Source organism: Chlorocebus sabaeus, chromosome 15 (assembly GCF_047675955.1).
Source record: "Chlorocebus sabaeus isolate Y175 chromosome 15, mChlSab1.0.hap1, whole genome shotgun sequence".
NCBI lineage: Eukaryota > Metazoa > Chordata > Mammalia > Primates > Cercopithecidae > Chlorocebus > Chlorocebus sabaeus.
In genome coordinates, this window is record NC_132918.1 from 58124075 (window position 1) to 58150901 (window position 26827).

Here is a 26827-nt window from a genome sequence, read left to right on the forward strand (position 1 = left end):
TGAGCCAGCACACCAGGCTGTTTTAAGCTTTTAAAGTTAAAATCAGTCATTTTTATTCATACATTACTTGTGAAGATATTTTTTTTTCCCTTGCAACTACAAATGTCAGCTGACTGTCTTCTCCGTGGCTGACTTATGTCAGAAAAGGCACATCTCAAATGTATACAGTAGTGAAACCTTCATCTCTCCTTCATAGGAACTAATTGAATATGGTGCCTCATCTTCCTCCTGGCATGTGGGCATTGAATGTAAGAAAAAAATGATACTCACTAATGACAACCTGAAGTGGGCACTGGTTACTAGGTTTGGGATGGATGACTCCGTAGATGAATTTAAGATTATATTCAACTTCACAGATGAACATAAGGCAGAGGCGGAGAGAGGAGGGAGAATAACCTTGAATTTGAGAAACAAAAGGACATTTCTCAGCAAGTAAGAAATAAATGGCTTCTTTCATTCTAGAGGCTGCTATGGAGAAACAGAACCCCTTTATTTGTAAAACAAATATCCCAAATGTGCAGTATGCTTTATACAGGACCACAGGTAAACATATTGGCTATGGTATTCTTAACAAAACCCATTGCAGCGCTTCTTAAAGCATGGCCTTCTAAATATCCATACATTTGATTAGCCCAAGGGGAAACAGCCCAGGGAAACCCTATCGTTAGAACACATACTTCATAAAAGAATGGATACCCCATATTTAAAATATTCTTACCCCATTTCCCTGTACAGTCCATGTGGATGTGCTGTCTTTGTTTCACCCTCGCACCCACCTTGGCACTAAACTCCTCTTCTTCACCAATTCATGAAAAAAATTAACAGGTCACAGCAAGTTTTTCAGAATTTGTAAACTTATGGAACATTTGGGACATTTTTAAGGAGATACTACACAGCACTCCACCATTTCTCTTATCTCTTTTCCTTCTCCTTTACTATTTTCATCAATCTCTTCTCCTTCCCTGTTCAGGTTAATTCAGTATGCCCCTCTGTCAGACTGGGTTGTTCTGTGGCCAAAATAATCTGAAGACTAGGGCCTTAATACAAACATTTACAGAAGAATGAGCCTTTCATTGATGTACTTTCAGAGTATAGAGATTATCTAAGCCTAAACTTCACATTTATATCTTTTATACCATGGATAGTTATTTGGATACTAAAAACATTGTAACAAGGTGGACTGTATGGTTTCCTAAAAGGTAAAGTTAACTTTATTTTATCCTAACGGTTCCTAAATTAGTATTTGCTTCTAAGTCAAAAGATAACTTTTAAAAATTCAGATATGTGAGCTCTACTTAAAAACATTTTGATTCAGTGGACTTGATGTGGGGTCCATGACTCTAAATTTTTTTTAAAGACTTTTTTTTTTTAACTTTAAGTTCTAGAGTACATGTGCATAACATGCAGGTTTGTTACATATGTATACATGTGCCATGCTGGTGTGCTGCACCCATTAATTCGTCATTTACAAAATTAAGTATATCTCCTAATGCTATCCCTCCCCGCTTCCCCCACCCCACGACAGGCCCCGGTGTGTGATGTTCCCCTTCCTGTGTCCAACTGTTCTCATTGTTCAATTCCCACCTATAAGTGAGAACATGTGGTGTTTGGTTTTTTGTCCTTGCGATAGTTTGCTGAGAATGATGGTTTCCAGCTTCATCCATGTCCCTATGAAGGACATGAACTCATCCTTTTTAATGGCTGCATAGTATTCCATGGTGTATATGTGTCACATTTTCTTAATCCAGTCTATCATTGATGGACATTTGGGTTGGTTGCAAGTCTTTGCTATTGTGAATAGTGCCTCAATAAACATATGTGTGCAGGTGTCTTTATAGCAGCATGATTTATAATCCTTTGGGTATATACCCAGTAATGGGATGGCTGGGTCAAACGGTATTTTTAGTTCTAGATTCTTGATTTTTAACAAACTTCCTAGGTAATTACCCAGGTTTGAGAACCACTCCTCCAGTTCAGGGGTCAACAAGCCCGTGAGCTACATTCAACCAGTCACTAGTTTTTGCAAATAAAGTTTTACTGGAATGCAAACACGCCATTTGTTTGTGTATGGTGTGGGGCTGCTTTTGTGCTATAATGGCAGAATTGAGTAATGTGACAGAGACTAAAGACATATTTACTATTTGGTCCTTTACAGAAAAGCCTTGCTGATCCTGCTCTTGTCTGTTTCATAATAATTTTCAGTCATGTTATTACTTGTGATGGGAACTAAGTAAGGCAGTGTAAATGACTGCTAATGAAGACAGCACCCAGATTGTCGTCTTCACAAGATGATCCTTTTTAATATACAGCCAAATTATTTTTTTCCTGAGTTACATTGACCCCTAATGGTAGAAATGTTAAATTACAGCTGCTCAATCACAGTTTTCCCCTATTGTTAATTAGTTCCTAAAATTAGGGTCATACTTACAGACTTTGTAGTAGGAGACTTTAGAAGTCAGAGTTCACTTGGTAGAACTGAGCAGGACCAAACAGCCTGGGAGAAGGTTGGCAATTTTAGTGAGAGCTAGAATCCCTTCCTTTTGCAGAGTTCCTTTTTCTTCAAAGACTGTTACTCAATGCAGCATTTCCAATTTTACAGGTCATTTATTCCAGAGTGATAAATTTTATCAGGACACTATGACCATTTGTAATGCCATGTCTATCTCTAAAGTTGAAGCACAATAATACCAATGTGGTCAAAATTACCTGTGCCTTCACTATGATGAACTGTGAAGAAAGCTCACAGAGTAATCTGGATACATGTAAACAGATACTGAGAAGGTTACCAAAGAGGATCTCACACGTGTTGGCAATAATGAGATGGCAGAGGTGAAACCATTGGTTTTTAACCTTGACTACTGATTAAAATCACCTGGGGAGCTTTTAAAAATTGATGCTGTTCAGACCTCAACTCCTGGAAATTCTGATCTAATTGCTCTAGGGTGAGGCCCAGGCAGCAGTCTTTATTTTTTTTTTTAAGTCCTGCAGGTGATGGTAATGGCAACCAAGGTTAAGAACCATTTTTCTACAGTAGTGCTTCTCAAATTTTAATCTATATTCAGATCACCTGGGAGATCTTTTCAATCTGCAAATTGTGATTCAGGAGGTCAGTGATAGCATGTGAGAATCTGATTAACAAGCTTCAGGGTGATGTTGATGCTACTGCCTGAGGACCATGCTTTGAGTAGTGAGGAATTAAATCATCCCTAGCCACAATTTTTATGCAGTCTCAGTGTTCTGAGATCTTAAAGTACATAAGCATCACCCGGGAATGAACTAAACATGCAAAATTATCAAGCTCCCCAAATTTTTACCAAATGTCCCAAGTGATTGCGAGATTCGTAGTCTGAGGACCATATACACAGTACCCTACCCAAATGATATTTATTCTACAAATCCCTTTTTTTTTTTTAAATGGCAGGCCGGGCACGGCGGCTCAGGCCTGTAATCCCAGCACTTTGGGAGGCCGAGGCTGGTGGATCACGAGGTGAGGAGTTCAAGACCAGCCTGGCCAAGATGGTGAAACCCCATCTCTACTAAAAATACAAAAAAAAAATTAGCCAGGTGTGGTGCTGCTGCATGCCTGTAATCTCAGCTACTCTGGAGACTGAGGCAGAAGAATCGCTTGAACCTGGGAGGCAGAAGTTGCAGTGAGCCGAGATCGCGCCACTGCATTCCAGCCAGGGCGACAGAGCGAGACTCTGTCTCAAAAAAAAAAAAAAAAAAAAAAGGCAGTAGCATTGTTTATCAGTTTATAGGCTACCTGACCAAATACAGAGAAATTTTTTCTTATTCCAGGTGAAAACACAAATTACCAAGTTGTAATGGCTCAAACCAAGAGTAATTTTATTATATCTCATGATTTTGTGGGCCAGAAATGTGGGCAGAGGTTGGTTGGGTGATTTTCCTCCCTGTAGTGTATACTGAAGTCACTTAATTTCTAAATAGTGAATGCACTGCTCTGAAGAGTCCAAGATGGCTTCATTTTACATGCCTTGGTACTCTGGCTGGAAAGGTGGGCCCAGCTGAGACTGTCACCTGGAATGCCTACGTATGACTTCTTAAGTTAGGCAGTCTCAGGTTAGTAAGTCTCTACATGGTGGCTCAACACTCCCGAGTGTTCCAAGACACAAGAAGTGGAAGTTGCCATTCTCTCAAGACCTGGCCTTGGAAACTGGCACAGTGTCATTTCTGCCACATTCCACTGGTCCAAGCGGTCAGAGTTCACTCAGGTTCAAAGTGAGGAGTCATATACAGGCTTGCTTCATGGCCATGCAACCCCATGTGCAGTCGCGCAGGGCCCAAAACTCAAAACGGCCCCATACTTGGCTTAATGCTCTGCTGTTGCCATCTTGAAAATATTCATAATTTTTGAATGAGGGGCATTACACATTCATTTTGCACTGGGTCCCACAAATTATGTAGCTGTCTTAGCTGTCTTTTCTATGGGAGGACTATTAAAAATAATCTGGCCATCTTTAAGTAAGTTATAAGCCACCTGCCAAATATTTTATTCTCACTATATTTCTGTATTAAAAGTTATTCTTCCAAAATGCAGACTGAAGCATGTGGGTTAAATTCAGCATGAAGAAGAAAAACAGATTACGAGGTTAGAAATAATGTCTTTTTTTTTTTTTTTTTTTTTTTTTTTTTTAAGATGGAGTCTCGCTCTGTCGCCAGGCTGGAGTGCAGTGGCGCAATCTCGGCTCACTGCAAGCTCCGCCTTTCAGGCTCATGCCATTCTGCTGCCTCAGCCACCTGAGTAGCTGGGACTACAGGCGCCTGCCACCACGCCTGGCTAATTTTTTGTATTTTTAGTACAGACGGGTTTCACCGTGTTAGCCAGGAAGAAATAATGTCGTTTTTTAGGAATAAGAAATTTGGTCACTTCGGCATTGACCAATAGTAATCCAAGATCAGTATGCAAGTAGGGTGGAGAAATGTGGATTAGAGGCATGTCACTGGACAGAAATGACGTGGGGAAAGGAGAGATGCATTGTTTCAGAGCACTCAGTTCCAGACTAGAATCTGAATGTACTCTCCAAGCTGTAGGAAGTTCGCATAGTGAATTTGGTTATTTGTTGGAGAGAATGGGTGACGGCTATTTTATCTTATTACTCAAGCATAGTTATAGAAGTGCTCAGCTGAGGCCCATTCCAAAGGAGGTACTAAGATGCAAAAATGTTCAAAGGGTTTAGTCAGAAACCTAGTGGATGATCCTTAAACCCCTGATCCACATGGAGAATTCAAAAATTAGAAGTTAGAGATCATAACGGATGTGAAAAGGTAGAAAGTTCTTAAGGTACCGTGATGGTGGAAATGTTTCCCTTTATCTCAGGAGACCACCTGAAGAAATTAGTATGTATACTCTGGATTTTGAAGAATGCAAAGGCCTGGCGTATGACTTCTTCCTGAAGAAAATCTAAATGGTAAGAGAAAAGATGACTAGCCACTTTGATGGAGGGAATGAAGAAGAGAGTGCTGTGCGGTCTCCAATGTCTCATGTTGCAATGAGTTAAAAAACTTAACCTTGTCTAAGGATTGTCCCTGGTGGTTTCAGACCGTAAAATCTAAAAGCTCTTTCTTGGCCGGCATTATTCCTTGCTGGTCATTCTATTTACCTGCAAACTAAGAGAGAGACATCGCGGGAAGCACATAGCAGGCACTCCATAAATTTTTCAGATTTCTCCAACTGCTTCCAGAAAGGAGTTTCCGGTAAGGCTCGGCGGCAGCGAAAGAAATAGCTGCAGCATTGGTGGAGCAGCTGGGACCCAGGCCTGTGCTCCCTGTGAGGCACGCCCGCCAGGGAGCCTCGAGCGGGGCGGAGACAACGGAGAGAAGCCCCGCGTCGGAGCACCACTCCACCAGCGTCCAGTCCGCTGCTGGTCCTGCACAGTCGCCACTCGACCCGTCCTTCCTGCGAGCCCCGCCCTTCTTGCCAGCCCGTCTCGCCCTTTTTGCTTTCTTGACCCACCCCGTTTGCCCTGCCCCGCCCATATACCCCGCCCCACTTGCCCGGCCCCTCTTGTTGTCCCGCCGCGTCCTGCCGACCCGCCCCGTCCAGCTCTCCCACACCGCTCAGTTCTGCTGCCCCGCCCCGATACGTCCGGCCGCCCCGCCCCGTCTCGCTGCCCCGCCCCGTCCTGCTGCCCCGCCCCTCCAGTTGCCCCGCCCCATCCCGCTCTCCCACACCGCCCCGTTCCTCTGCCCCGCCCCGTCCTGCTCCCCCGCCCCGTCCCGTTCTGCTGCCCCGCCCCGTCCTGCTGCCCCGCCCAGCCAGTTGCCCCGCCCCATCCTGTTCTCCCGCCTCGCCGCGTCCTGCTCTCGGTCCCCGCCCCGTTCCGCTGCCCCGCCCCGTCCTGCTCTCCAGCCTCGCTCCACCCCGCCGCCCCGCCCCGCCCCGCCCCGCCCCGCCCCGTCCCGTTCCGTTTAGCTGCCCAGTCACGCCGGTACCCACTAGCTAGTGGCCGCCGCGGACACCATGGGGACCGCCTCGTCGCTCGTGAGCCCCGCGGGCGGGGAGGTGATCGAGGACACGTACGGGGCGGGCGGCGGCGAGGCTTGCGAGATCCCGGTAGAGGTGAAGCCCAAGGCCCGCCTGCTACGCAACTCGTTCCGCCGAGGCGCGGGGGCGGCGGCGGGGGCCGGGCCGGGGTCGCTTCCCCGCGGGGCAGGCGCGGGCGGGCTGCTGGGGGCCAGCTTCAAGTCCACCGGCTCGTCGGTGCCCGAGCTGGAGTACGCGGCGGCCGAGTACGAGCGGCTCAAGAAGGAGTACGAGATCTTCCGCGTCAGCAAGAACCAGGAGTTGTTGTCCATGGGCCGCCGCGAGGCCAAGCTGGACACAGAGAACAAGCGGCTGCGGGCCGAACTGCAGGTAACGCCGGGCCGGGCCGCGCCGCGACGCCGGGAGACCCCTGGAAAGCACGGCCGTCCTTCTCTCCCTCTCCAAACCAAGCGGCTTTGAAAGTTCGGCGGAAACTGCCCATTTTAATTTGAGAGGCCATATTCTCTTCGAGTCCGAAATAATTCCTTAACTCCCTCCCCTTTATCTGTCTCTTTTTTTGGAGACGGGGTCTCGCCGCGGTGGCACGATCGCGGCTCACTGCAGCCTGGAACTCCTGGCTCAACGATCCTCACGCCTTGGCCTCCTAAAGTTCTGGGATCACAGGAGTGAGCCACCGCGCCTGGCCCCCGCTTTTCTATTTCTGGTTTATTTGTTAAGACACCTAGAAGAAATTAGCCGTAAAGTGTCCTGAGGAGGCGAATGCCAATCTCCAGCTCCACTCCGGCCCCCGCGCTCACCCCCTCAGAAGGCTGGTGACATCTGTTGAAGCAGCTCAACAAACTCTTCCTAGGAGTTTTACCCTCCTCCCCCTCCCCATAAAAATTTTACCTGGGGCTCCAAAGTGGGGCTCATGTGTCGGTTTCTTTGTGAAGTTTCGTGGCTCTTGCATTGTAATGGTCTTGACATGAAATTTTCTGGAAGCCTCCTGATTCTCACCATCTTAACTGCTATGATTGAAAACCTTTTCTAGATATAGTCAAATTTCCTTAGTCCATTTGATTAATTTACTCTAAAATCAATTATTGCATGCCCTCCATGTAGCAGGTCCTTTATAATTCCCTAAAAGAGTATATAAAGCAGCCGGGCGTGGTGTCTCACGCCTTTAATCCCAACACTTTGCGAGGCCTAGGCGGGCGGATGACCTGAGGTCAGGAGTTCGAGATCAGCCTGGCCAACATGGTGAAACTCCGTCTCTACTAAAAATACAAAAATTAGCCGGGCATGGTGGCAGACGCCTGTAATCCCAGCTACTCGGGAGGCTGAGGCAGGAGAATGGCGTGAACTCAGAAGGCGGAGGTTGCAGTGAGCCGAGATTGCACCATTGCATTCCAACCTGGGCAACAGAGCGAGACTCTGTCTCAAAAAAAAAAAAAAAAGCATATAAAACAAGAGGTTGCTTTTCTGTGAGCACATCTCTAAGACTTTTTGCCATCAGTTTGGGGCCCCTCTGATCGTTGTTGTGTCGTTTGTTTACTCTTTACTGTGGGAGAGACTTCTAGGCAGCCTAAGAGTTCTGGAGTCATTACAGTAGGGGTGAAATAAATACCTCAGACTGATTTTTCTAAAAGAAAAAAAACCACCTGTCTTCAAGACTAGACGTTCTTCTAGTCAGGTTTTGTTGTTGTTGTTTTTATTTTTAAACTCCCTCATTAGCGGTTGTGTAATTATTGTGGTTGTCTGGGAAGAAGTCCGTATAGCAGTTTATCTGTTGTCTTATCAGTTTTCCTACTGGGCAGCCTTAATGCACTTGCATGTATAAAATGGACTCGCTCATTTCAAGTCTCTGATTTAATGTGTCCAAGCCACTGTCCAACAGACATTGTACGTTGGAAACAACTGCACGGTGGGGGTAGAAAAGGCCAGACCAAACAGGGCGGAGTGCAATAAGGGTTGGCAAGCGTCACAGTCACTCCTGTCACAAGTCCTGATTTCCTGTGAAACATACTGGTTCCTTTCTGACATATCGAGGCATGAAAAAACTCTTCTATATTTCATTCATTGAGTCAGACATTTACTGGAGACCTGCAGCGTACCAGGCACTGTGAAGTGCTCAAGGGATGGTGAGATGAATAAGACATAGTGCCAAGGGGCACACAGTCTCCTAGAACTAAGTATCCTTCAAGTTAAGCCTTATAAAATGTAATGTTTACTATCACAAAGATGGAAAAGGCATAAAGAAGTTTAAGAACTGATGCAGTGTTTCAAAAAAAGTTAATTTCCATTGAAAGCTTAATGTTGAAGTCTTTATTTGTTGTAGTTCAAGCATGCTTGCACTTTTTTTCCATTATGTTTTGAATAAAATGGCAACATGAAGTTCCTGATAATTGGTAAAATAATAAGTAGACTTAAAATTCTAAGATATGTAACATATATATATATAAGAATGTAAAATTGGGGAGCAAGACTATTTTTGTTAGGAAATAACGAGGTAAATTATTCTAGGCACTTCAAAAAACATACCAGAAGATACTTCGAGAAAAAGAAAGTGCTTTAGAAGCAAAATACCAAGCAATGGAGAGAGCAGCAACATTTGAACATGACAGAGATAAAGTTAAAAGGCAATTCAAGGTAAATTCCTTACATTTTTACCCCCAAAGCAACATGGAATAAAACAGTATATTCTAAAAGTATATATAATATATAATAATACGGTGAATAAATAGAAGTAAGTTATGTAGGATTCATGAAAATTGTAAGAATTAGCGTAGGGCACTTTCACATTTTTGAGTTAGACGTGGTGAACTTGAGATCATTTCAAAGAAAAATGTATGAAAGTGAACATTTTAATAATAATTTCGAAAAGAAGAGAAGCGTTTCTGTATGGGGAAAAGCATATGGAAATGTTTAGAGATGTTGTATTATTGGTATTTAGTGGTAGACAGAGACAGTCTTCCTAAACGTCATGCAGTGCACATGACAGACCCACACCACAGACATGCATCCTGCTGGAGTTCCAGTGGCTTCCAGTTGCAAAACAGTAAGGTAAATGTACTGGGACATTCACCCTACGAAAGGGAATGTCGAGGACCAAATGAATGTTGGTTTTATGAATGAAATATTTTTCCCTTAAAGTTGATGACACAACTTTTTGATTATAAAAAAACTTTCAAAATTAAAATTATTCTTTTTAAAGATTTTTAGAGAGACCAAAGAAAATGAAATTCAGGACTTACTGAGGGCCAAGAGGGAGTTGGAGAGCAAACTTCAGAGGCTACAGGCTCAGGGCATCCAAGTATTTGATCCTGGGGAGTCTGATTCAGATGACAACTGTACAGATGTCACTGGTAAGTGTATATCCTATTTATATTTTGAGCTTTCAACATAGCTCTAATGACATGTAGAGCCAACTTTGGATTCTGCTAGATTTCTTTTACTTATCTATATTAGGTTATCACTTTAACTATTGTTGCAAATAGAGTCATGCGTTCTTTCTGTCAGCTGCTAAGACACCTCTTCTCCACGAAGTGTATGAATTTGGGGACTAAAGTTCCTTCTACTTTGTCACTCTGCCAACCCTAACCCATAACTGTTATTCTCTGGTCTAAGATAGCTATCCCAGCTCCCACCAGCACATCTGCATTTTAGCCAGGGGAAAGAAGGAAGGGGAGAACACATTCCTTTTCCAGAAAGCACAACCTAAGATGACTTCTCAAATCCCATTAGTCAGAACTATACCTGGAAAGACTGGGTAGTGTAATCAGCAGCCAGGCAGACAAGAGTCCAACTCAAATGTAGGGTTCCGTTACTGAAGAAAGAAGAGGAGAATGGGTATTGGAGTTCGTAGTCTCTGCAGTGTTATTTCTTTACATAATGATGTATTCTTTGCAACTATCATTTAGAATACTTGCATTATAGTTCACTGAGTGGTTTCCAGTATAGCTTTGTGAACTATTCAAAAAGTATTTGTTTTATAATTACATAAAATATGTTTTTTTTGGAAATAAAGAAAAGCTTGAAATCACAGAGTGAAAGGATTTACATATTCTAAGAAAATGTTAATAAAGTGTGATTGATACTGAAAAAAGAAAAAGATTCTATTTTAAAATGCAGTGGAAAAATGTAATCACCCTCCCATTTATAATGAACTGTAAGTATATTCTCACAAATGGATGCATTTTGGAGTAAAATATAGTAACTGACAATTCCTTCTTAATTTTCATTTTAGTGTCATTGGAATCTGACCAACATCCTGGAATTTTTATTGCTAACTTTTTTTTTTTTTTTGAGATGCCATTCTCCTGCCTCAGTCTCCCAAGTAGCGTGAGCCACTGCGCCTGGCCTTTATTGCTAACTTTTAAGGAAAAAAATGAAGGCTGGGTGCGGTGGCTCATGCCTGTAATCCCAGCACTTGAGAAGGCCGAGGCGGGCAGATCACGAGGTCAAGAGATCAAGACCATCCTGGCCAACATGGTGAAACCCTGTCTTTACTAAATACAAAAATTAGCTGGGTGTGGTGGCGTGTGCCTGTAATCCCATCTACTCGGGAGGCTGAGGCAGGAGAATCGCTTGAACCCAGGAGATGGAGGTTGCAGTGAGCCAAGATTGCGCCACTGCACTCCAGCATGGCGACAGAGCAAGACTCCATCTGAAACAAAAAAGTGATTGTTAACGGCCAAGAGTAGCTGAGAAAATGCTTTTTTATACCCCAACACAAGTCTTAGTGATTATTTCAGTATTGACATATTCAAATGTACAGTGTTTCAAAACTATTGTAATTGTCTCGGCAAATTAGAAACAAATTCCTTTCTAGGTCTTTTTTCTTCGTATTTTGTGTTAAATAGGAAGAAGGAACACTTGAGGGGGTATGTCACCCGTTTAAGACTCAAAGAGCTACAAATAGTAAGCTCAGTTTTGCCAGAGATGTAGACATTCTGGCAAATATAATTTATTAGAAAATCATCAAATTCATAAGTTCTTAATGATTCAGACATTAATTTTGTTGCTCTAGGAGGTTGAGAAGGATGTACTCCCTGCTGTAAAGAGTTTATGTCCTAATAAATTATGAATATTTTTATATTCATGTGTGTTAGTAACAGTCTACCTTTGAGGCTTTTTTCCTTCAGATTTTAATTGATGCCTGAGCTGTACAGTTAGAAATGATTTTTAGAATTTTTTTTGTAAAATGTTTTTAACTTCCCTCTTCTTATGATTTCTATTTTATTGTTTCTTGTTTCTTTTCATCTTTCTCTTTTTAATCCGCTCTTTGAATTTGAGATGATAACCAGAATTATGTTAATCAGTATCTTTGAACTTTGCCAAAAGTCAATGGCAAAGTATTTTGAAAATCGTTTGAATATTTATAATATTTTAGTATTTTTTAAAATTAGAAATCCTGTTCAGTATATGTAATGAGGTTTTGAACATTCAGTAAGTTGACTTTCACAAGATAAAAATCTCTTGCTGAACAGCTGCTGGAACCCAATGTGAATATTGGACTGGCGGAGCCTTGGGAAGTGAACCTTCCATAGGAAGCATGATCCAGCTTCAGCAGTCCTTCAGAGGCCCTGAGTTTGCCCATAGTTCTATAGATGTGGAAGGACCCTTTGCAAATGTTAACAGAGGTAATACATGCTCTTTGTCAATTACTTGCCTAGTGTTAGTGATTGTTCATGTTTTATAATCTTGTGCTAGAACTATTAATACCATTAGCAAAGCATGAAATTTGTGTTCCTAGTGCTTTCCATTGACAAACCATCATACAGTAGGGCTGTAACTAACAAGGAAGGACGAGGTTACATAATTTAGATGGGGATCAGATGGTACTCCTGCCAGCCTGGCCAGCCAGGTTCTGGTAACTGTGTTCTGGTCTGAATTCTCCAGTGTTTTAGTTGAGCAGCAAATCTAATGTAGAGTAACTGAAAAATAGTAGGTTTTAATCTTTCCCTCTGCTTCTTTGATAGTGCTGAAGATTAGAGCAGGTTATGGAGCAAAATACCAAAAAGCTGTATTAGGTAATATAGTACAGTTTTCCCTCCATATCCACAGATCCACTCAAGCACTGATCAAAAATATTTGGAAAAATAACAAAGAAAGTAACAGTATAACAATAAAAATAGAAATAAGAAACATTACAGTATAACAACTATTTACATAGCATTTACATTGCATTAGGTATTGTAAATAACTAGAGATTATTTAAAGCAGGGGTATCCAATCTTTTAGCTTCCCTGGTCCACAGTGAAAGAAGAAGAATTGTCTTTGACCACAAGTAAAATACACTAACACTAATGATAGCTGATGAACTAAAAAAAAAATTGCAAAAAAGTCTTATAATGTTGTGCTGGGCTGCAAAGCCATCCTGGGCCACATGAGGCCCACAGGCCACGGATTGGACAAACTTGATTTAAAGTATGTGGGAGGATGTGCGTAGTTGATATGCAAATACCACATGATTTTATATAAGGGACCTGAGCATCTGTGGATTTGGTATGTGAGGGGAGGTGCTGGTACCAGTCCTCCACTGATACCAAGGGGCAACTGTATTCATACCCAAAAGTATATTTTCATTATTTTTACATAACACAGTGTCCAGAATAGCTCTAAGATCTGTTTAGAATTTCAATATCAGTGCAGACCTAAGAAGTTATAAGTAGTTCTACTCTTTTTCCTTAAAACCATACAATTATTTCTCTATCAGCAAAATGAAAATCATTTTTAAAATTTTGCTTCTTGAACTAGCCAAATATATGTTAAATTTTTATTCTCACTAAATATAGTTAGCATAAGGCTACTTTTCATTTTATGCCATTCTTGAGCTTTCTTTTAACTCAATATATTTCAAGAATAATAAGAAAGTAAAGCTACAGATCCTCTTGGTAATGTAGGCTAACTTCAAGTAACAAACTAATCAAATAACTCATGTAAAATTTTTTCATGACACTTGACTGGAACCACTGGTGCCTCAGGGAAGACCACTGGTGACATTCATTGCTGCAAGTCCTAGGATAGAATTTGTGTTTAGAAAACTAATTGCCTTTGAATATATTACTCTAGAAGCTATGGCAGTCTTAACATGTAAGATGAGATTCCATTCTGTGATACCTGTTATGTTTTTTAAACTTTTTTAGAATGATCAAATGTGTTCTGGTAATTTTTTCATGAACTTGAGCAATTTTATTTTCAGATGATTGGGATATTGCTGTAGCTAGTTTATTACAAGTTACTCCTCTGTTTTCACATTCTCTGTGGAGTAACACTGTCAGATGTTACCTCATTTATACAGATGAAACCCAGCCTGAGATGGATCTTTTCCTTAAGGTGAGGATATTTATAAATTCTGTATCCACCAATTTAAAATATAAGTTAATATTATATTCTATTTCTGATACTACTGTATCTAAACCAAATAGTTTCCTACTAGATTTTATGTCTTAAAGAATAGGCAGCGTCTTGGGCTTTTCTTAAGAGAAAATATTTTTCAGTATTATATGCAAAGAAAGGTAGTGAATTGAGGGTTTATGTTTACTTTCTGGAATTAACTTTCCTAGGATGGGAGCTAGGACAGAAAAAGAAGGTTTTAACTTGTTTTAGTTAGTTTTAAATGTCAGACTAAGGTGTTGGAACTTTCTGGAGTTTTTTGTGTGTGTGTGTTTGGTTGTTTTGAGACAGTGTCTTGCTCTGTTGCCTGGGCTGGAGGGCAGTGGCACAGTCATAGCTCACTGTAGCCTCAAACTCATGAGCTCAAGCAGTCCTCCCACCCAGTCCTCCATAACAGCTAGGACTACTACAGGCACACACCACCAAATATGGCTAATTTAATTAATTAATTTATTTATTTATTTTGTAGAGAAAGGGTCTCATTGTGTTGCCTAGGCTTTTTTTGTGAAATTTTCATTGCATATTCTCCACAATGTTTAAGACTCTTGTTGATTGTGTCTGCTTTAGTTACTCTCTCTGCCAGCTCTATCCTTGGGTCTGTCTCAGGTAATAAAATTTTCTCCCTACCATGGTTTAAATTTTCCAAGGCAGCCATTGGAGTTATTCTAAGGCAGGGATTACTATAGCCTGTTGGCGAAATCTGGCCTGCTGCCTGTTTTAAATGGCCCAGAGATAAGATTGGTTTTCACATTTTAAGTGGTAGAAAAAATCAAAAGGAGAATAATACTTTATGACATGAAAATTATATGAAATACAAATTTTAGTGTCTATCAAGTTTATTGGAACATTGCCGCATTCATTCGTTTACATATCATCCATGGCGGCACTACACCACCAATTCAATGGCAGAGTAAATTGTGATGGAAGCCAAAGAAACCACAAAGATCCCTGCTAAAACAGCCAAGTTGTTAAGTGATTATTATTGTTGCAGAAATATTTGCTATCTAACCCTTTATAGAAAAAGCTTGCCTACCAGTGTTCCAAGGGAATTTTATAGAATGTGTGTCACATGCTATACCTGCTATATTAACATCTTCCCTGTTGTTGATTACCAAACTCATCTAGCTTTCCTTTGCGATATTATTCAATTTTAGTAAAAAGATAAAATATTTTAAAGCCCAAAGCTTTCCATCCAGTAATTGAATATGTTATTCCCAAGGACATTTTGAGGGTATTACTAATTTCTTTCATCATAATAGTCATCATTACTTACTACGTTAATTGTAGATTTATGTGCTTTTAACTTAATCTCTCTGCTGTAGCGTTCTGATGTATCATAGTGGATGTTTTTTACTATACAGATCTATGGATCTATATTTTGCACTCTTTATGACAATAAAACAGATTGTTCATGGTAATAATACAAAAAAGAAACAAATACCAAAGCAGAATAGCCTAATACTGTCTCCTGTTGTTCTAGGTTTATTATGAAATAAGTCATCTTCTGAGCTAGAAAAAGGCTAGGTTGCTAAGCTATTATTATTTGTATTTGAGAGAAGCATGCCTTTTCTCTTTAAGATTTTCTTTAAAATGTGATTATTTTTAAAAGTTTATATTAAAAGATATCCAGTATAACCTGTTTTAAAGCAAAATAAACTTTTTATTTTAAGTAGTATGAATCTCACTTGATCTTTAGTTAAATACATTAAGCTTTTATATGTTTTCATTTGTTTTTAGGACTATTCACCTAAACTTAAGAGAATGTGCGAGACAATGGGATATTTTTTCCATGCTGTTTATTTTCCAATAGATGTTGAAAATCAATACCTCACTGTAAGAAAATGGGAAATTGAGAAAAGTTCTTTAGTTATTTTATTTATTCACGTAACATTACCAAGGTAAGCTGAAAAAAATGTAATTTATTATAAGCAGTAAACTGTAAATAGAATTGAGGTTGCCAAATAAGCTTCAAAGATAAATTTTAATTGCATCCTTATAATAAAAAAATCCATGAAATTCAATTAATTCTACAACTGTTTTGTACTTAAATAAAAACAAGAATTAAAAGTTTTATGCTGTTAGACTTTTTTCATAGGTCATGTGATCAACATCATTAATTTATAACTTATTTTAATCAGAGTTTGGCAAATATAGCCCAAGGGCCAAATCTAGCCAGGAGTCTGCTTTTGTAAATAAAGTTTTATTAGAACACAGCCACATTCATTCATTCATTCATTCATATATTTTCTTTTTTTTTTCTTTCTTTTTTTTTTTTTTTGAGATAGAGTCTTGCTCTGTCGCCCAGGCTGGAGTGCAGTGATGCGACCTCGGCTCACTGCAAGCTCCGCTTCCCAGGTTCATGCCATTCTCCTGCCTCAGCCTCCCGAGTAGCTGGGACTACAGGCGCCTGCCACCATGCCCAGCTAATTTTTTGTATTTTTAGTAGAGATGGGGTTTCACCGTGCTAGTCAGGGTGGTCTCGATCTCCTGACCTTGTGTTCTGCCCACCTTGGCCTCCCAAAGTGCTGGGATTACAGGCGTGAGCCACTGCACCCGGCCCATTCATGTATTTTCTACAGCTGCTTTCATACTATAATAGCAAAGTTGAAGCGTTACAACAGAAACCATATGTCCTACAAAACCTGAACTGTTTACTATCTGACCTTTTACAGAAAAAGTTAATAACTCCTAATTTCAATAATCAACATTAACCTTCATTGTTTTTTTCCTTTGGATACAAACTGAGAGGTATTAGAACTATATATGTTACATATGAAGTTCATGTACTTGATCACTTGTATAGGTGTTGAATCATAATTTACATGCTGTGAGGAGCTTACTGTTTAAATAGACCCAGTAAAGTGAACAATGTTCTTATAATGTGAATATAATCATGCTAATGAATCTTGTCTGCCAGTAAATATTTTTTTTTCACCAGTTAGATGTAAAGGACAAAATAAGTTTAATAAGAGGCTAATTTTTCTTTCTAGATTTACTGTCTAAATTTAACCTTTCCAAAGCATTTTGCTTTTTTATTTTTAATTGTGGACCAACTCTGACTTTAACTGTGTATAGATGTATGTAGGGCCTTAAGTTTCACCAGTTTCCCTACAGTATAACGCATTTGTGACCCTTAAGACTTTGCCTAGTGGCCAGGTGAACAGGCAACTACCTGGTCAATGAGCCTTCATCCAGAATATGTTTAAGGAGTTCTTCAACTTGATTGCCTTCAGTTGGGTTTCATTGCTATCCACCCCTTCCTTTTTCTTTCCCTGTTTTTATATTTATTAAGGATATGTCTTGTCTTATTACTTAATGATTGAGTAGTTTTTTTAAATCTTACTTGGTAATATGTTATTTGTTGTTACATTATTTTTTCTATCTTATCTTTAATCCATAAAACCATTTTGTTTTTCTTTACATTAAAGAAACTTTCTGGGTGACAGAGCATGACCCTGTTTCAGAAACAAACCAAAAAAACCCTTACTTTTAAAATAAAACATTGTATACAGTATTTTTACACTTTTAACATTTATTTTTCTTTTCCAATTTTAAACTCTTCTTAATGTTTTCCTCTCCATTTATTTCATATTTTATTACTTTTGCTTAGTAGTTTTCAGTTTATCTCCTTTTAGTAAAATTTTATATTGTTCATTTTTAAAAATTTTATTCTTGTTAAATAAGGATTTTAATTTCTTAAATTTAATAATTTTAGTCTCTACTTTGGCTTTATTTTACTTAAACTTTTCTTATTCCAGCTGCTTATGATTTTATTATTTGTTTCTTTCATGCCTGTCAAGAGGTACGGCAGTGGGGATGGGCTTCACACCACAAACGGGCTGTCGGAGCCTTTGTTTCTCTCAGATTGCGCCTTCACCTACCCCAGTGACTACCCCATCCTTCCCAAAAGATGAATCTAGAAAAGCCTCTCCTGAGCAGCTTGGAAGCTCCATGGGGAAACAGTTTCCTGGTCAATAACTATTCCCTGTGTGCAGATGGTATCCACAGAGTTATTTGAAGATAGTGTTCACTGGCTTCTCACACTATTCAGGTCTCTTATAAGAAATTATGAAGCTCAAAATGTATGGTTTTAGGGTATGAAATGATTGGATTTGGAGCAGCTATGCTAACAACATGCTTAGTTGTAGGCGGGGAAGGTAGGCAGGAAGTCACGCTTAGTGAGGTGCACAGGCACTGTGCCTCTCAGTGTCACCGGAGAAGGTGCATTAGAGGGAAATGGCCAGGCTCCTGCACTGCTTTTCCAGGGGTTCTTCTTTAATGCCTTTGATTTGACCTGCCTCCCTTCATGGAAGGAGAAAAATCCTGGGAGAAATCTCCTACAGTGAAGGATGGGAACTGAAATACGGCAAGTCCAGGAGAGGCTGGCTGAGTAGGAATATTCCAGATAAAGGTTTTAAAATGAGGAATTATTTGCCCATGATTGGCCCTCCTTCATTACATCAGCACCCTTGCTGGGCAGACCAGACTCACTAAGAATGCTTGAACCTACGTAGAAGGGGTAGAAGGAGAGGTGCCTCTCCCTTCGCACAGCAGCACAGAGGGGTGACAGTGACTGATTTTCCTCAGGGCATCATCAGTCTTTCTCAAGGGATGGGGAGGCTTCTGCGCCTAAAGGGTAGTTCAGTCATCTTTCAGGACTTCTTGGGCCCTATTACTGGTTTCGTTTTTTTGTTTGTTTGTTTTTGTTTTGTTTTGTTTTTTAACCAGATCGCCTATAGAGTTTCCTTATAGAATTTAGGCAAGTGGAAGCTCTTGTTTGTTCTATAATTGAACTTTCCTCATTATGCCTCAGCCTCACTGTTTTAACTCCTCCAGCCCCACAAAGCTGCATCTTCTCTAGCAGCTCCTCCCCTACGTTTTTGTCTGCTCAGGCTACTTTCTGAAGGGATCCTAAAGTGCAGTTTATCAACATATTAGCTGGCCTGTCATACTGTCTAACTTCAGCAATTATCAACTCATGACCAGTTGTTTCATCTGTAGCATCTGCTTCTATTCCACCAAATTATTTGATTAAAATCCCAGAGATCATATCATTTTATCTGAGCCCCATGGGTCAGTTTTGTAGGGAATGTTTTGAAATATGGACATGTGCCTGAACAGCACACCCACTCTTTGGTCTTCTAATGAGCCACAGACTTTTCCCCCAAAGCACTGACAGATGAATCATTGAAATTCCAAAATTCTATAGAACATGGTCAGAGTGATTTTAACATAGAAAACTTCTGTGGTTTGGGTAGAATGGATTGGCACAGAAATATACAATAGAATGTTTCTTAATTTTTAATAATTTGGTCTAGTAGTCTAATTTGCAAATTCTGAATCATATAGTATCACCCTTCTACACATACACACACACACACACACCCCACACACAAAATTTGTTTCTCTAGACAACTTTCATTTAATGCTTTCTAGAAAGGGGAATTGGTTACAGTGTCCTTTGTTGTGTAGAAAACCCCAGTAGATGTGGGCTGCGCGCCTTGGCTCATGCCTGTAATCCCAGCACTTTGGGAGGCCAAGGTGAGAGGATCACTTGAGCCCAGGAATTCAAGATTTGCCTGGGCAACATGGTGAAACCCCATCTCTACAAAAAATACAAAAATTAGCTGGGTGTGGTGGCATGTGCCTGTGGGCCTAGCTACTCTGGAGGCTGAGGTGGGAGGATCACTTGAGCCCAGGAGGTTGAAGCTGCAGTGAGCTGTGATTGTATCACTGCATACCAGGCTGGGTGACAGAGTAAGACCCTGTCAAAAAAAAAAAAAGAAAAAAAGAAAAAAAAAGAGGGAGAGAAAGAAAGACGGGAGGGAGAGCGAGAGAAAGACCTCAGCAGATTATTAGTTCTAGGATTTTTTTTTTTTAGAATTTTCATTAAAAATATAATTTTGGTTCCCTGTAACAAAGTTGTTTTTTGGAATTTTTTAACCTTCACCTCAGTCAAGGTTTTTTCCAGTCATCTAACCTCTTCCAATCTGTCTCCAGATCTTTTTTGTAGTATATATTGGGTATAAGGATTAGGGTCATTTATTAGATGAGAAAAGACTAAAAGAACTGGGAAAGAGAAAACTGTCAAAACTTTGGGGCTGCCATCCAAACAGAGAAGCTCCTCTCCTTCTATGTAGGTTCAAGAATTCTTAGTGAGCTTGGTCTGCCCAAAAAGGGTGCTGATGTAATGAAGGAGGGCCAATCAAGAGCAAAGAATTCCTCTTTTGAAACTTTTATCTGGAATAAACGCCTCTCCTGGACTTGCCATATTTCAGTTCCTATCTTCCATTGGAAGAGATTTCTCCTGTGATTTTGCCATGAAGTGAGGTGGGTCAAATTAAAGGCATTAAAAAGAACCCCTGGAAAAGCAGTGCAGGAACCTGGCTGTTGCCCTGGATGGTGCCTGTGTACCTCCCCACACATGACCTCCTGCCTACTTGTGTTAACATAGAAATTATACATTTTTAGATGGAATTTTGTTTGCCATCTATTTTCAAAGTCTCCTGAGTCTGGTCCATTATTTTGAGCCAAGTTTAAGAGTGTTTTTGAGATCTTTCTTAGTTTTAAAAAATAAAGTTATATGGGCTTTACAATTTAATGCATAATTTATTATATTTATGCTCACTGTGGGTTAATGAATGTATTATATTTTAAGACCAAGCTAGAAGAGAGCCATAACACATCCATTTTTGGAAAACTTCACTTGTTCTGCAGTTGGACCTTTTCTGGCCGCTTGTCACTGTAGTAAAACTCCATTATTGGTATAGGTTGATTAACTAACTGCTTGCTGCCACATGCAGTATAGCACACAAAATGCTGATTTCCAATCTAGCCTTTTATTGGAAGACTGTGAAGAAGCTTTTCTGAAAAACCCTGAAGGAAAACCTCGGTTAATCTTTCATCGTTTGGAAGATGGAAAAGTCAGTTCTGACTCTGTCCAGCAATTGATTGATCAAGTTTCTAATCTAAACAAGACCAACAAAGCCAAGGTAAAATTCATAGGCGTTTTTGAAGAACACTCAGCTGAGGGAAAAACTGGAGCAAAGGCCATGAGGTGGACATGAGCCTGGCATGTCTGGGCAGGGGAGAGAAACCCATGTGGCTGGAGCAGATAAGTGACGGGAGTAGAAGGAGAGGGGACCTCGTTGACTGTGAAGAACCTCAGAGGTCATTTTGAGGATATTGGCTTTTCACTTGGAGTGAGATTGGGAGCCATTGCAGGACTGTAAGCAATAGAATGAGGGCCAGCGTGATCATCTGACAGTCATCTTTTTGGCTGCCACGTTGAGAATAGGTGGTCATTCAGGGGTTAGTGTGCAGAGTCTCAGAGCCATTGCCGTTATCCAGGTGAGAGATGCTGGTGGCTCCAAGCAGGGTGGTGGTAGAGGAAATGATGAGAAGTGGTAGGATTCTGAATACATTTTGACAGTAGAGCCAATATCATTTCTTAACAGATTGGTTGTGGGTTGTGAGAAAAAAAGGAAAAAGGAATCGCCAAGTGTGGCTAGCACAAGTATGATCTGTATGATCAGATGATATTTTGTGCTTTTCTCCCAAGCGTAGAGTTCTTCTGTCTACTGACCAAGGATTCGTGTCAGGAGGAGACTTTTTTTTTTTTTTTTAAGAGACAGAGTCTCACTCTGTCACCCAGGCTGGAGTGTGGTGGCATGTTCATAGCTCATTGAAGCCTCAAATTCCTGGACTCAGAGATCAAGCAATCCTTCCACCCCAGCCTCTTGAGTAGCTAGGACTACAGGCACGGGCCACCGTGCCTGGCTACTTTGTTAACTTTTTTTTTTTTTTTTTTTTTTTTTTGAGACGGAGTCTCGCTCCGTCGCCCAGGCTGGAGTGCAGTGGCCAGATCTCAGCTCACTGCAAGCTCCGCCTCCCGGGTTTACGCCATTCTCCTGCCTCAGCCTCCCGAGTAGCTGGGACTACAGACGCTCGCCACCTCGCCCGGCTATTTTTTTGTATTTTTTACTAGAGACGGGGTTTCACCGGGTTAGCCAGGATGGTCTTGATCTCCTGACCTCGTGATCCGCCCGTCTCGGCCTCCCAAAGCGCTGGGATTACAGGCTTGAGCCACCGCGCCCGGCCATTTTTATAGACATGGGGTCTCATTATGTTGTCCATGCTGCAGGAGGAGAATTTTTATAGTGACTTTTCCTAAGAGCATTGGGAAAAACAAAAAGCTGATGATGGGATGAGAGAAATTTGATCATTCCTAGATGCCTGTTGGGATAATTTTTAGAATAGATATTATAGGCTTTTTATTACTGTACACGGAGGCAACTTGGTAAATGTCTGTAGTTAATGTGAATAATACAATTGAGAACAACTCTAGGATTTTTACAGTTTTCACTTCCCTGTGCCCAGCCAGGAAATAAAATCAAATATGAATACAAGCATTTTTCTTTCCATCATTTAGTATTGAAAAGATAGCTTGAGACCAGCATGCCATATAAAGCTAAAGAGGCTAAGACAAAAAGGAAGTGCATTTTAATTATCATTTCCAGAGCCATTTCATTCTTTAATTATTGTAGTATCAGCCTAGTCCACTAGGTCCCACAAAAAAAGATATTAATTTATCTTTTTTATTCTATGTATTCTATAACCTTTACTTTTAAAAAATTAGTATGCTAGAAGGATGAGTTTATTTTATAAAATAGGAGTGAAATAAGGTCTCCCTACCATGATTATAAATGTAAATGGAGGGTGAATCTCCATGCTTGTTTGCTTGGTATTTATTATAAAATCATTGCCTTATTCTCATTTTATCAAATATTATTAGTAGCAGTACACATGTTCTTACAGATTGGGTGTTCTTCTTTCAGCAAACTCAGTAAGACTACATAGTAAAATACTATTTTGCTTTTGTCTTTTGTAGAATTATAGTTTTATTGATATAAAATTGGATTTTGATGCATTTTGAAGGGTAAATATATTGAGTGGTATGGAAATACATAAGAGAAAATTTAGAGACAGGGCAAAAAAAATGTATACTTCTTTTTACTTATTTATTTATTTATTTATTTATTTTTTTGAAACGGAGTCTCACTCTGTCGCCCAGGCTGGAGTGCAGTGGCGGGATCTCTGCTCACTGCAAGCTCCGCCTCCCGGGTTCACGCCATTCTCCTGCCTCAACCTCCCGAGTAACTGGGACTACAGGCATCTGCCACCACGCCCGGCTAATTTTTTGTATTTTTAGTAGAGATGGGGTTTCACCATGTTAGCCAGGATGGTCTCGATCTCCTGACCTCATGATCCGCCCGCCTCACCACCTCCCAAAGTGCTGGGATTACAGGCATGAGCCACCGCATGTGGCCTACTTCTTGTTTTATTGTTCCATTTTTCACACTAAATCGCTTGTGTGACCTTGGACAAGTTACTTACTGTGCCTCAGTTTACTCTTCTATAAAATGGGGATAATAATAGTATCTCCCTCCTAAGATTGTTGTGAAGATAAATTAGCTAATACGTGTTAAATATTTAGAATAGTTCCTGTCACATAAGCACTATAAAAGTGTTTACCACCACTTCTTTCTGATATTATGGTTTTTCTCATTGTTCTTAAATGATTTTTATCCAGATCATTGATCACTCAGGAGATCCTGCAGAAGGAGTATATAAAACTTATATTTGTGTAGAAAAGATTATTAAACAGGTAAATATGCATTCTCTGTAAGATTTCATCTAAAATGTTTTAAGATCGCTTTCTATAAAATTGAATTTTCCAGAGAAAACTACTTGCTTGTCTTTTTGAACACAGTACCTGAGGAAGGCGCTGTTGTTTCTGTTGGAAGTCCATCCTGTGGTATGTTCTTACCATTACTAGGATCATGTATTAATATCTTTACTTCTGATCTATTTCACAGGACTATTTGATGCTTCAATACCTAAGTGTAAAACATATTACAGAAGCGCTAGCTAAAAACTGAGAGAAAGTGTTCATTTTATTCAATAGGGAGGCTCCTCTGTGTACCCTTTGAATTTTTATATATTAGGAAAGTCCCTTTCAGGTTTTCCCACCATGTTATCCCTAACAGAAGAGGGGGATGAAAGCATGCCTCCAGGGGGGGATGAGAACATGGCCCAGGGAGGGGCCTTGAGCTGGAAGTCTTTATGAAGTTTCATGTGCTGTCTTGAAAATTTATGTGAGTTGTATATTCTGCCTGATATTATGTCTATGTTTGTGTTTAATATAAAAATTAATTTAAAATTATGTATTAGAAAAACTAGTAATAATGATTATTTATTACTCCCCTCTTCCTCAAACAGAATGGGCACAGTGGGAAGATGTACCATGTTTAGCCTGTGGTTGCCCACACCTTCTGACACCTCCCCCAGGCATCCAGGGACCCTATTTGAGAAGTAGGAAGTATGAAGATTTATTATTAGAGAAAAAGAGTGAGCCCCAAAATGTATTGACCTATGGCAACACATTTTATATGGTACTGTCTAGTATGATGGTTGTCTTTATCAAATTCGATCTTCACAATCTTGCGAATTTTAGGACCAAGATAAATAAAATTCATTGAGCAGAAGGAATGGCAGCAAGTGAAAGTAAATATACTTAACATCATTAGTGCTTGAAGGAGAACATATTTTCAGTAACTTAATATAAAGACTAAATATGACAGCAGAGATACTTGAAATCAAGAAATCACATCTTAGTAATTCAATTCTTATAACATATTTCCTAGTTGTTAGTACTTTATAACTATTCACCAGCCAGATTCAACCAAAGATGTTGAGTAACATTTTTCAAGAAACAAATTCCATGGGATTCAAAATATTCCTTTAATTTTATTTTCATAAAAAGAGGTATTCATTCTATTACTTTAATATTTTTATTTCTTTTGTTTTAAATTAGTGATTTTTTATAGTTGTAAGTTTATTCTTGTAGGTGTTATACAAGGGCCATATGTTTGAACTTGCCCTCCTGAAAGTAGGTGAAGCCCACTTTGGGCCTGGGTGCCCTCGCTGTAAGATCTTTATTTTCTTCATTCATTTTTGTGTGGTTGTTCTTTGTGTTCAGGATATACTGGGTTTTGAGAACACAGACCTGGAGACTAAGGATTTGGGCAGTGAGGATTCCATTCCAGAAGAAGATGATTTTGGTGACGTTCTGTGGGACATACATGATGAACAAGAGCAAATGGAAACTTTTCAGCAGGCTTCTAGTTCAGCCCATGAGTTGGGATTTGAGAAAGTAAGTGCTTGGAGTATTATTCCAACAAAGATCTGTCATCACTTACAGGCTGTATTGTGATTGTATTTTCATCTCAGTATAGTTCAAGTTTATGATTATTCTGGTTGTCTAATCTCATGGCTTGATTATCCATGTTGAGACATGCTTAGGTTTGTGTCATAAGAAAGATATGTGAGATTCAAATATGCTTATAGACCAAACATTTTTAGTTACAGACCAGAATTTATCAACCACATGTTTATTATGCCACCATCTGCAACTCACTCAGACCAGAATTAGGATAGCTAGGAAACTTGATAAGGATAGTATGACTGAGGCCAGGTGCAGTGGCTCACGCCTGTAATCCCAACACTTCGGGAGGCTGAGACAAGCAGATTGCTTTAAGCCCAGGAGTTTGAAACTAACCTGAGCAACATGGCAAAATGTTGTTTCTACAAACAATAGAAAAATTAACCAGGCATTATGGTATGCACCTGTAATCCCAGCTACAGGGAAGCTGAGGTGGGAGGATCAATTGAGCACAGGAGGTCAAGGCTGCAATGAGCCATGACCATACCCCTGTACCCCAGCCTGGGCAACAGAGCAAGACCTTGTCTTAAAAAAAAAAAAAAAAAAGAAAAGAAAAATGAATAGTAAGAGTATCTGTTCTCCAATTCTTGAATCAAAATATTACATTCAGAAAACAAACCATAGTAGTTCATGAAGTAGGCAGATAAGTCCTTTATCAGTCTTATCAACATCCTTAAATATCTAAACAAATGATCAGAACTTGAGGTATACAATGAAATTTATGTGCAAGTTCAAAAAAATTTAATACTAAATTTAATATAAGAACTAATTAAAAATTAATGTAAGAACTAATATTTTAAAGAATATTATAGTAGCTAATACTAACAGTTGTGTTTTTACAGAACTTTTAAAATTTAGACTGTCAATGTCCTGATTCCATCATTTACTAACTAGATTTTTTCAAGTTACTTGGCCACTCTAAACTTTGACTTTCTTGGGTGTAAAATGAGAATAACTAATAGTAACTGCCTCATAGGTACTTGTTGCAAGGATTAAACCAGATAATGTACATAAAGTGCTTAGCACAGTACCTGATACATGATAAACGTTAGTCGTTATTTTATGAGAAGTATTGCTATTGTTATTTTATAAATTAAGAAACTGCGGTTCAGATTATGGTTTGCCTAAGAGTACACAGTGAGTAGATTGCAGATCTGGGAGTTGAACCTAGTTCTTTTCTGGCTTCAGATCCATGGTTTTTCTTTTATAGCCAGGGGGCTGAACTTGGGAAGAATGGATCCTATAAATGGGCTTTCTGTGGGACCACGAGCTAAGTCGTTAGGACTTAGAGGTAGTAAATCAAGACTTTCTTTGTTCCTTCAGAAGAATCATTTCTATTCAAATTATTTGAGTTCCTGGGGAATATATTCTTTAGAGATATAATTTTTCTGTTTGTTAATTAAATATAACAAGTAGAAAAATTGACTGAAAACCTATACCAAGTAATTCATTGTAGTTGCTGGAGAATTGTGCTATTCTAAAGCTAGCCTAAAGCTGGCTGCAAACTACTTGCTATACACTTTTTAAAATTCCTCATCAGCTATCACTTCACTGGTACACTGAAGAAAAACTCGAGTCTCAAGATAACTTTTGAAACTCCTTAATAAGTACTAAGATATTTTGGTTTTTGTGTGTGTCCTTTTTAGCTTTGAACCAGTTTT

At 39.7% G+C, this 26827-nt stretch overlaps 1 protein-coding gene across 4 annotated transcripts in view; it reads left to right on the forward strand.

The window, feature by feature from the left end:
• The first annotated feature begins 6412 nt into the window (after window positions 1-6412).
• NPHP3 (nephrocystin 3) overlaps window positions 6413-26827 on the forward strand; it is a 41573-nt gene continuing 21158 nt past the window's right edge. For all 4 annotated transcript variants that reach the window (XM_038002878.2, XM_073023604.1, XM_038002879.2 and 1 more), the window contains exons 1-9: window positions 6413-6874; window positions 9008-9133; window positions 9699-9849; window positions 11974-12126; window positions 13689-13822; window positions 15620-15780; window positions 20718-20874; window positions 23475-23549; window positions 24924-25097. In XM_038002878.2, the coding sequence (XP_037858806.1) occupies window positions 6482-6874; window positions 9008-9133; window positions 9699-9849; window positions 11974-12126; window positions 13689-13822; window positions 15620-15780; window positions 20718-20874; window positions 23475-23549; window positions 24924-25097 (1524 nt within the window). In that variant the 5' untranslated portion in view covers window positions 6413-6481. The remainder of the gene's footprint in view (window positions 6875-9007; window positions 9134-9698; window positions 9850-11973; window positions 12127-13688; window positions 13823-15619; window positions 15781-20717; window positions 20875-23474; window positions 23550-24923; window positions 25098-26827) is intronic.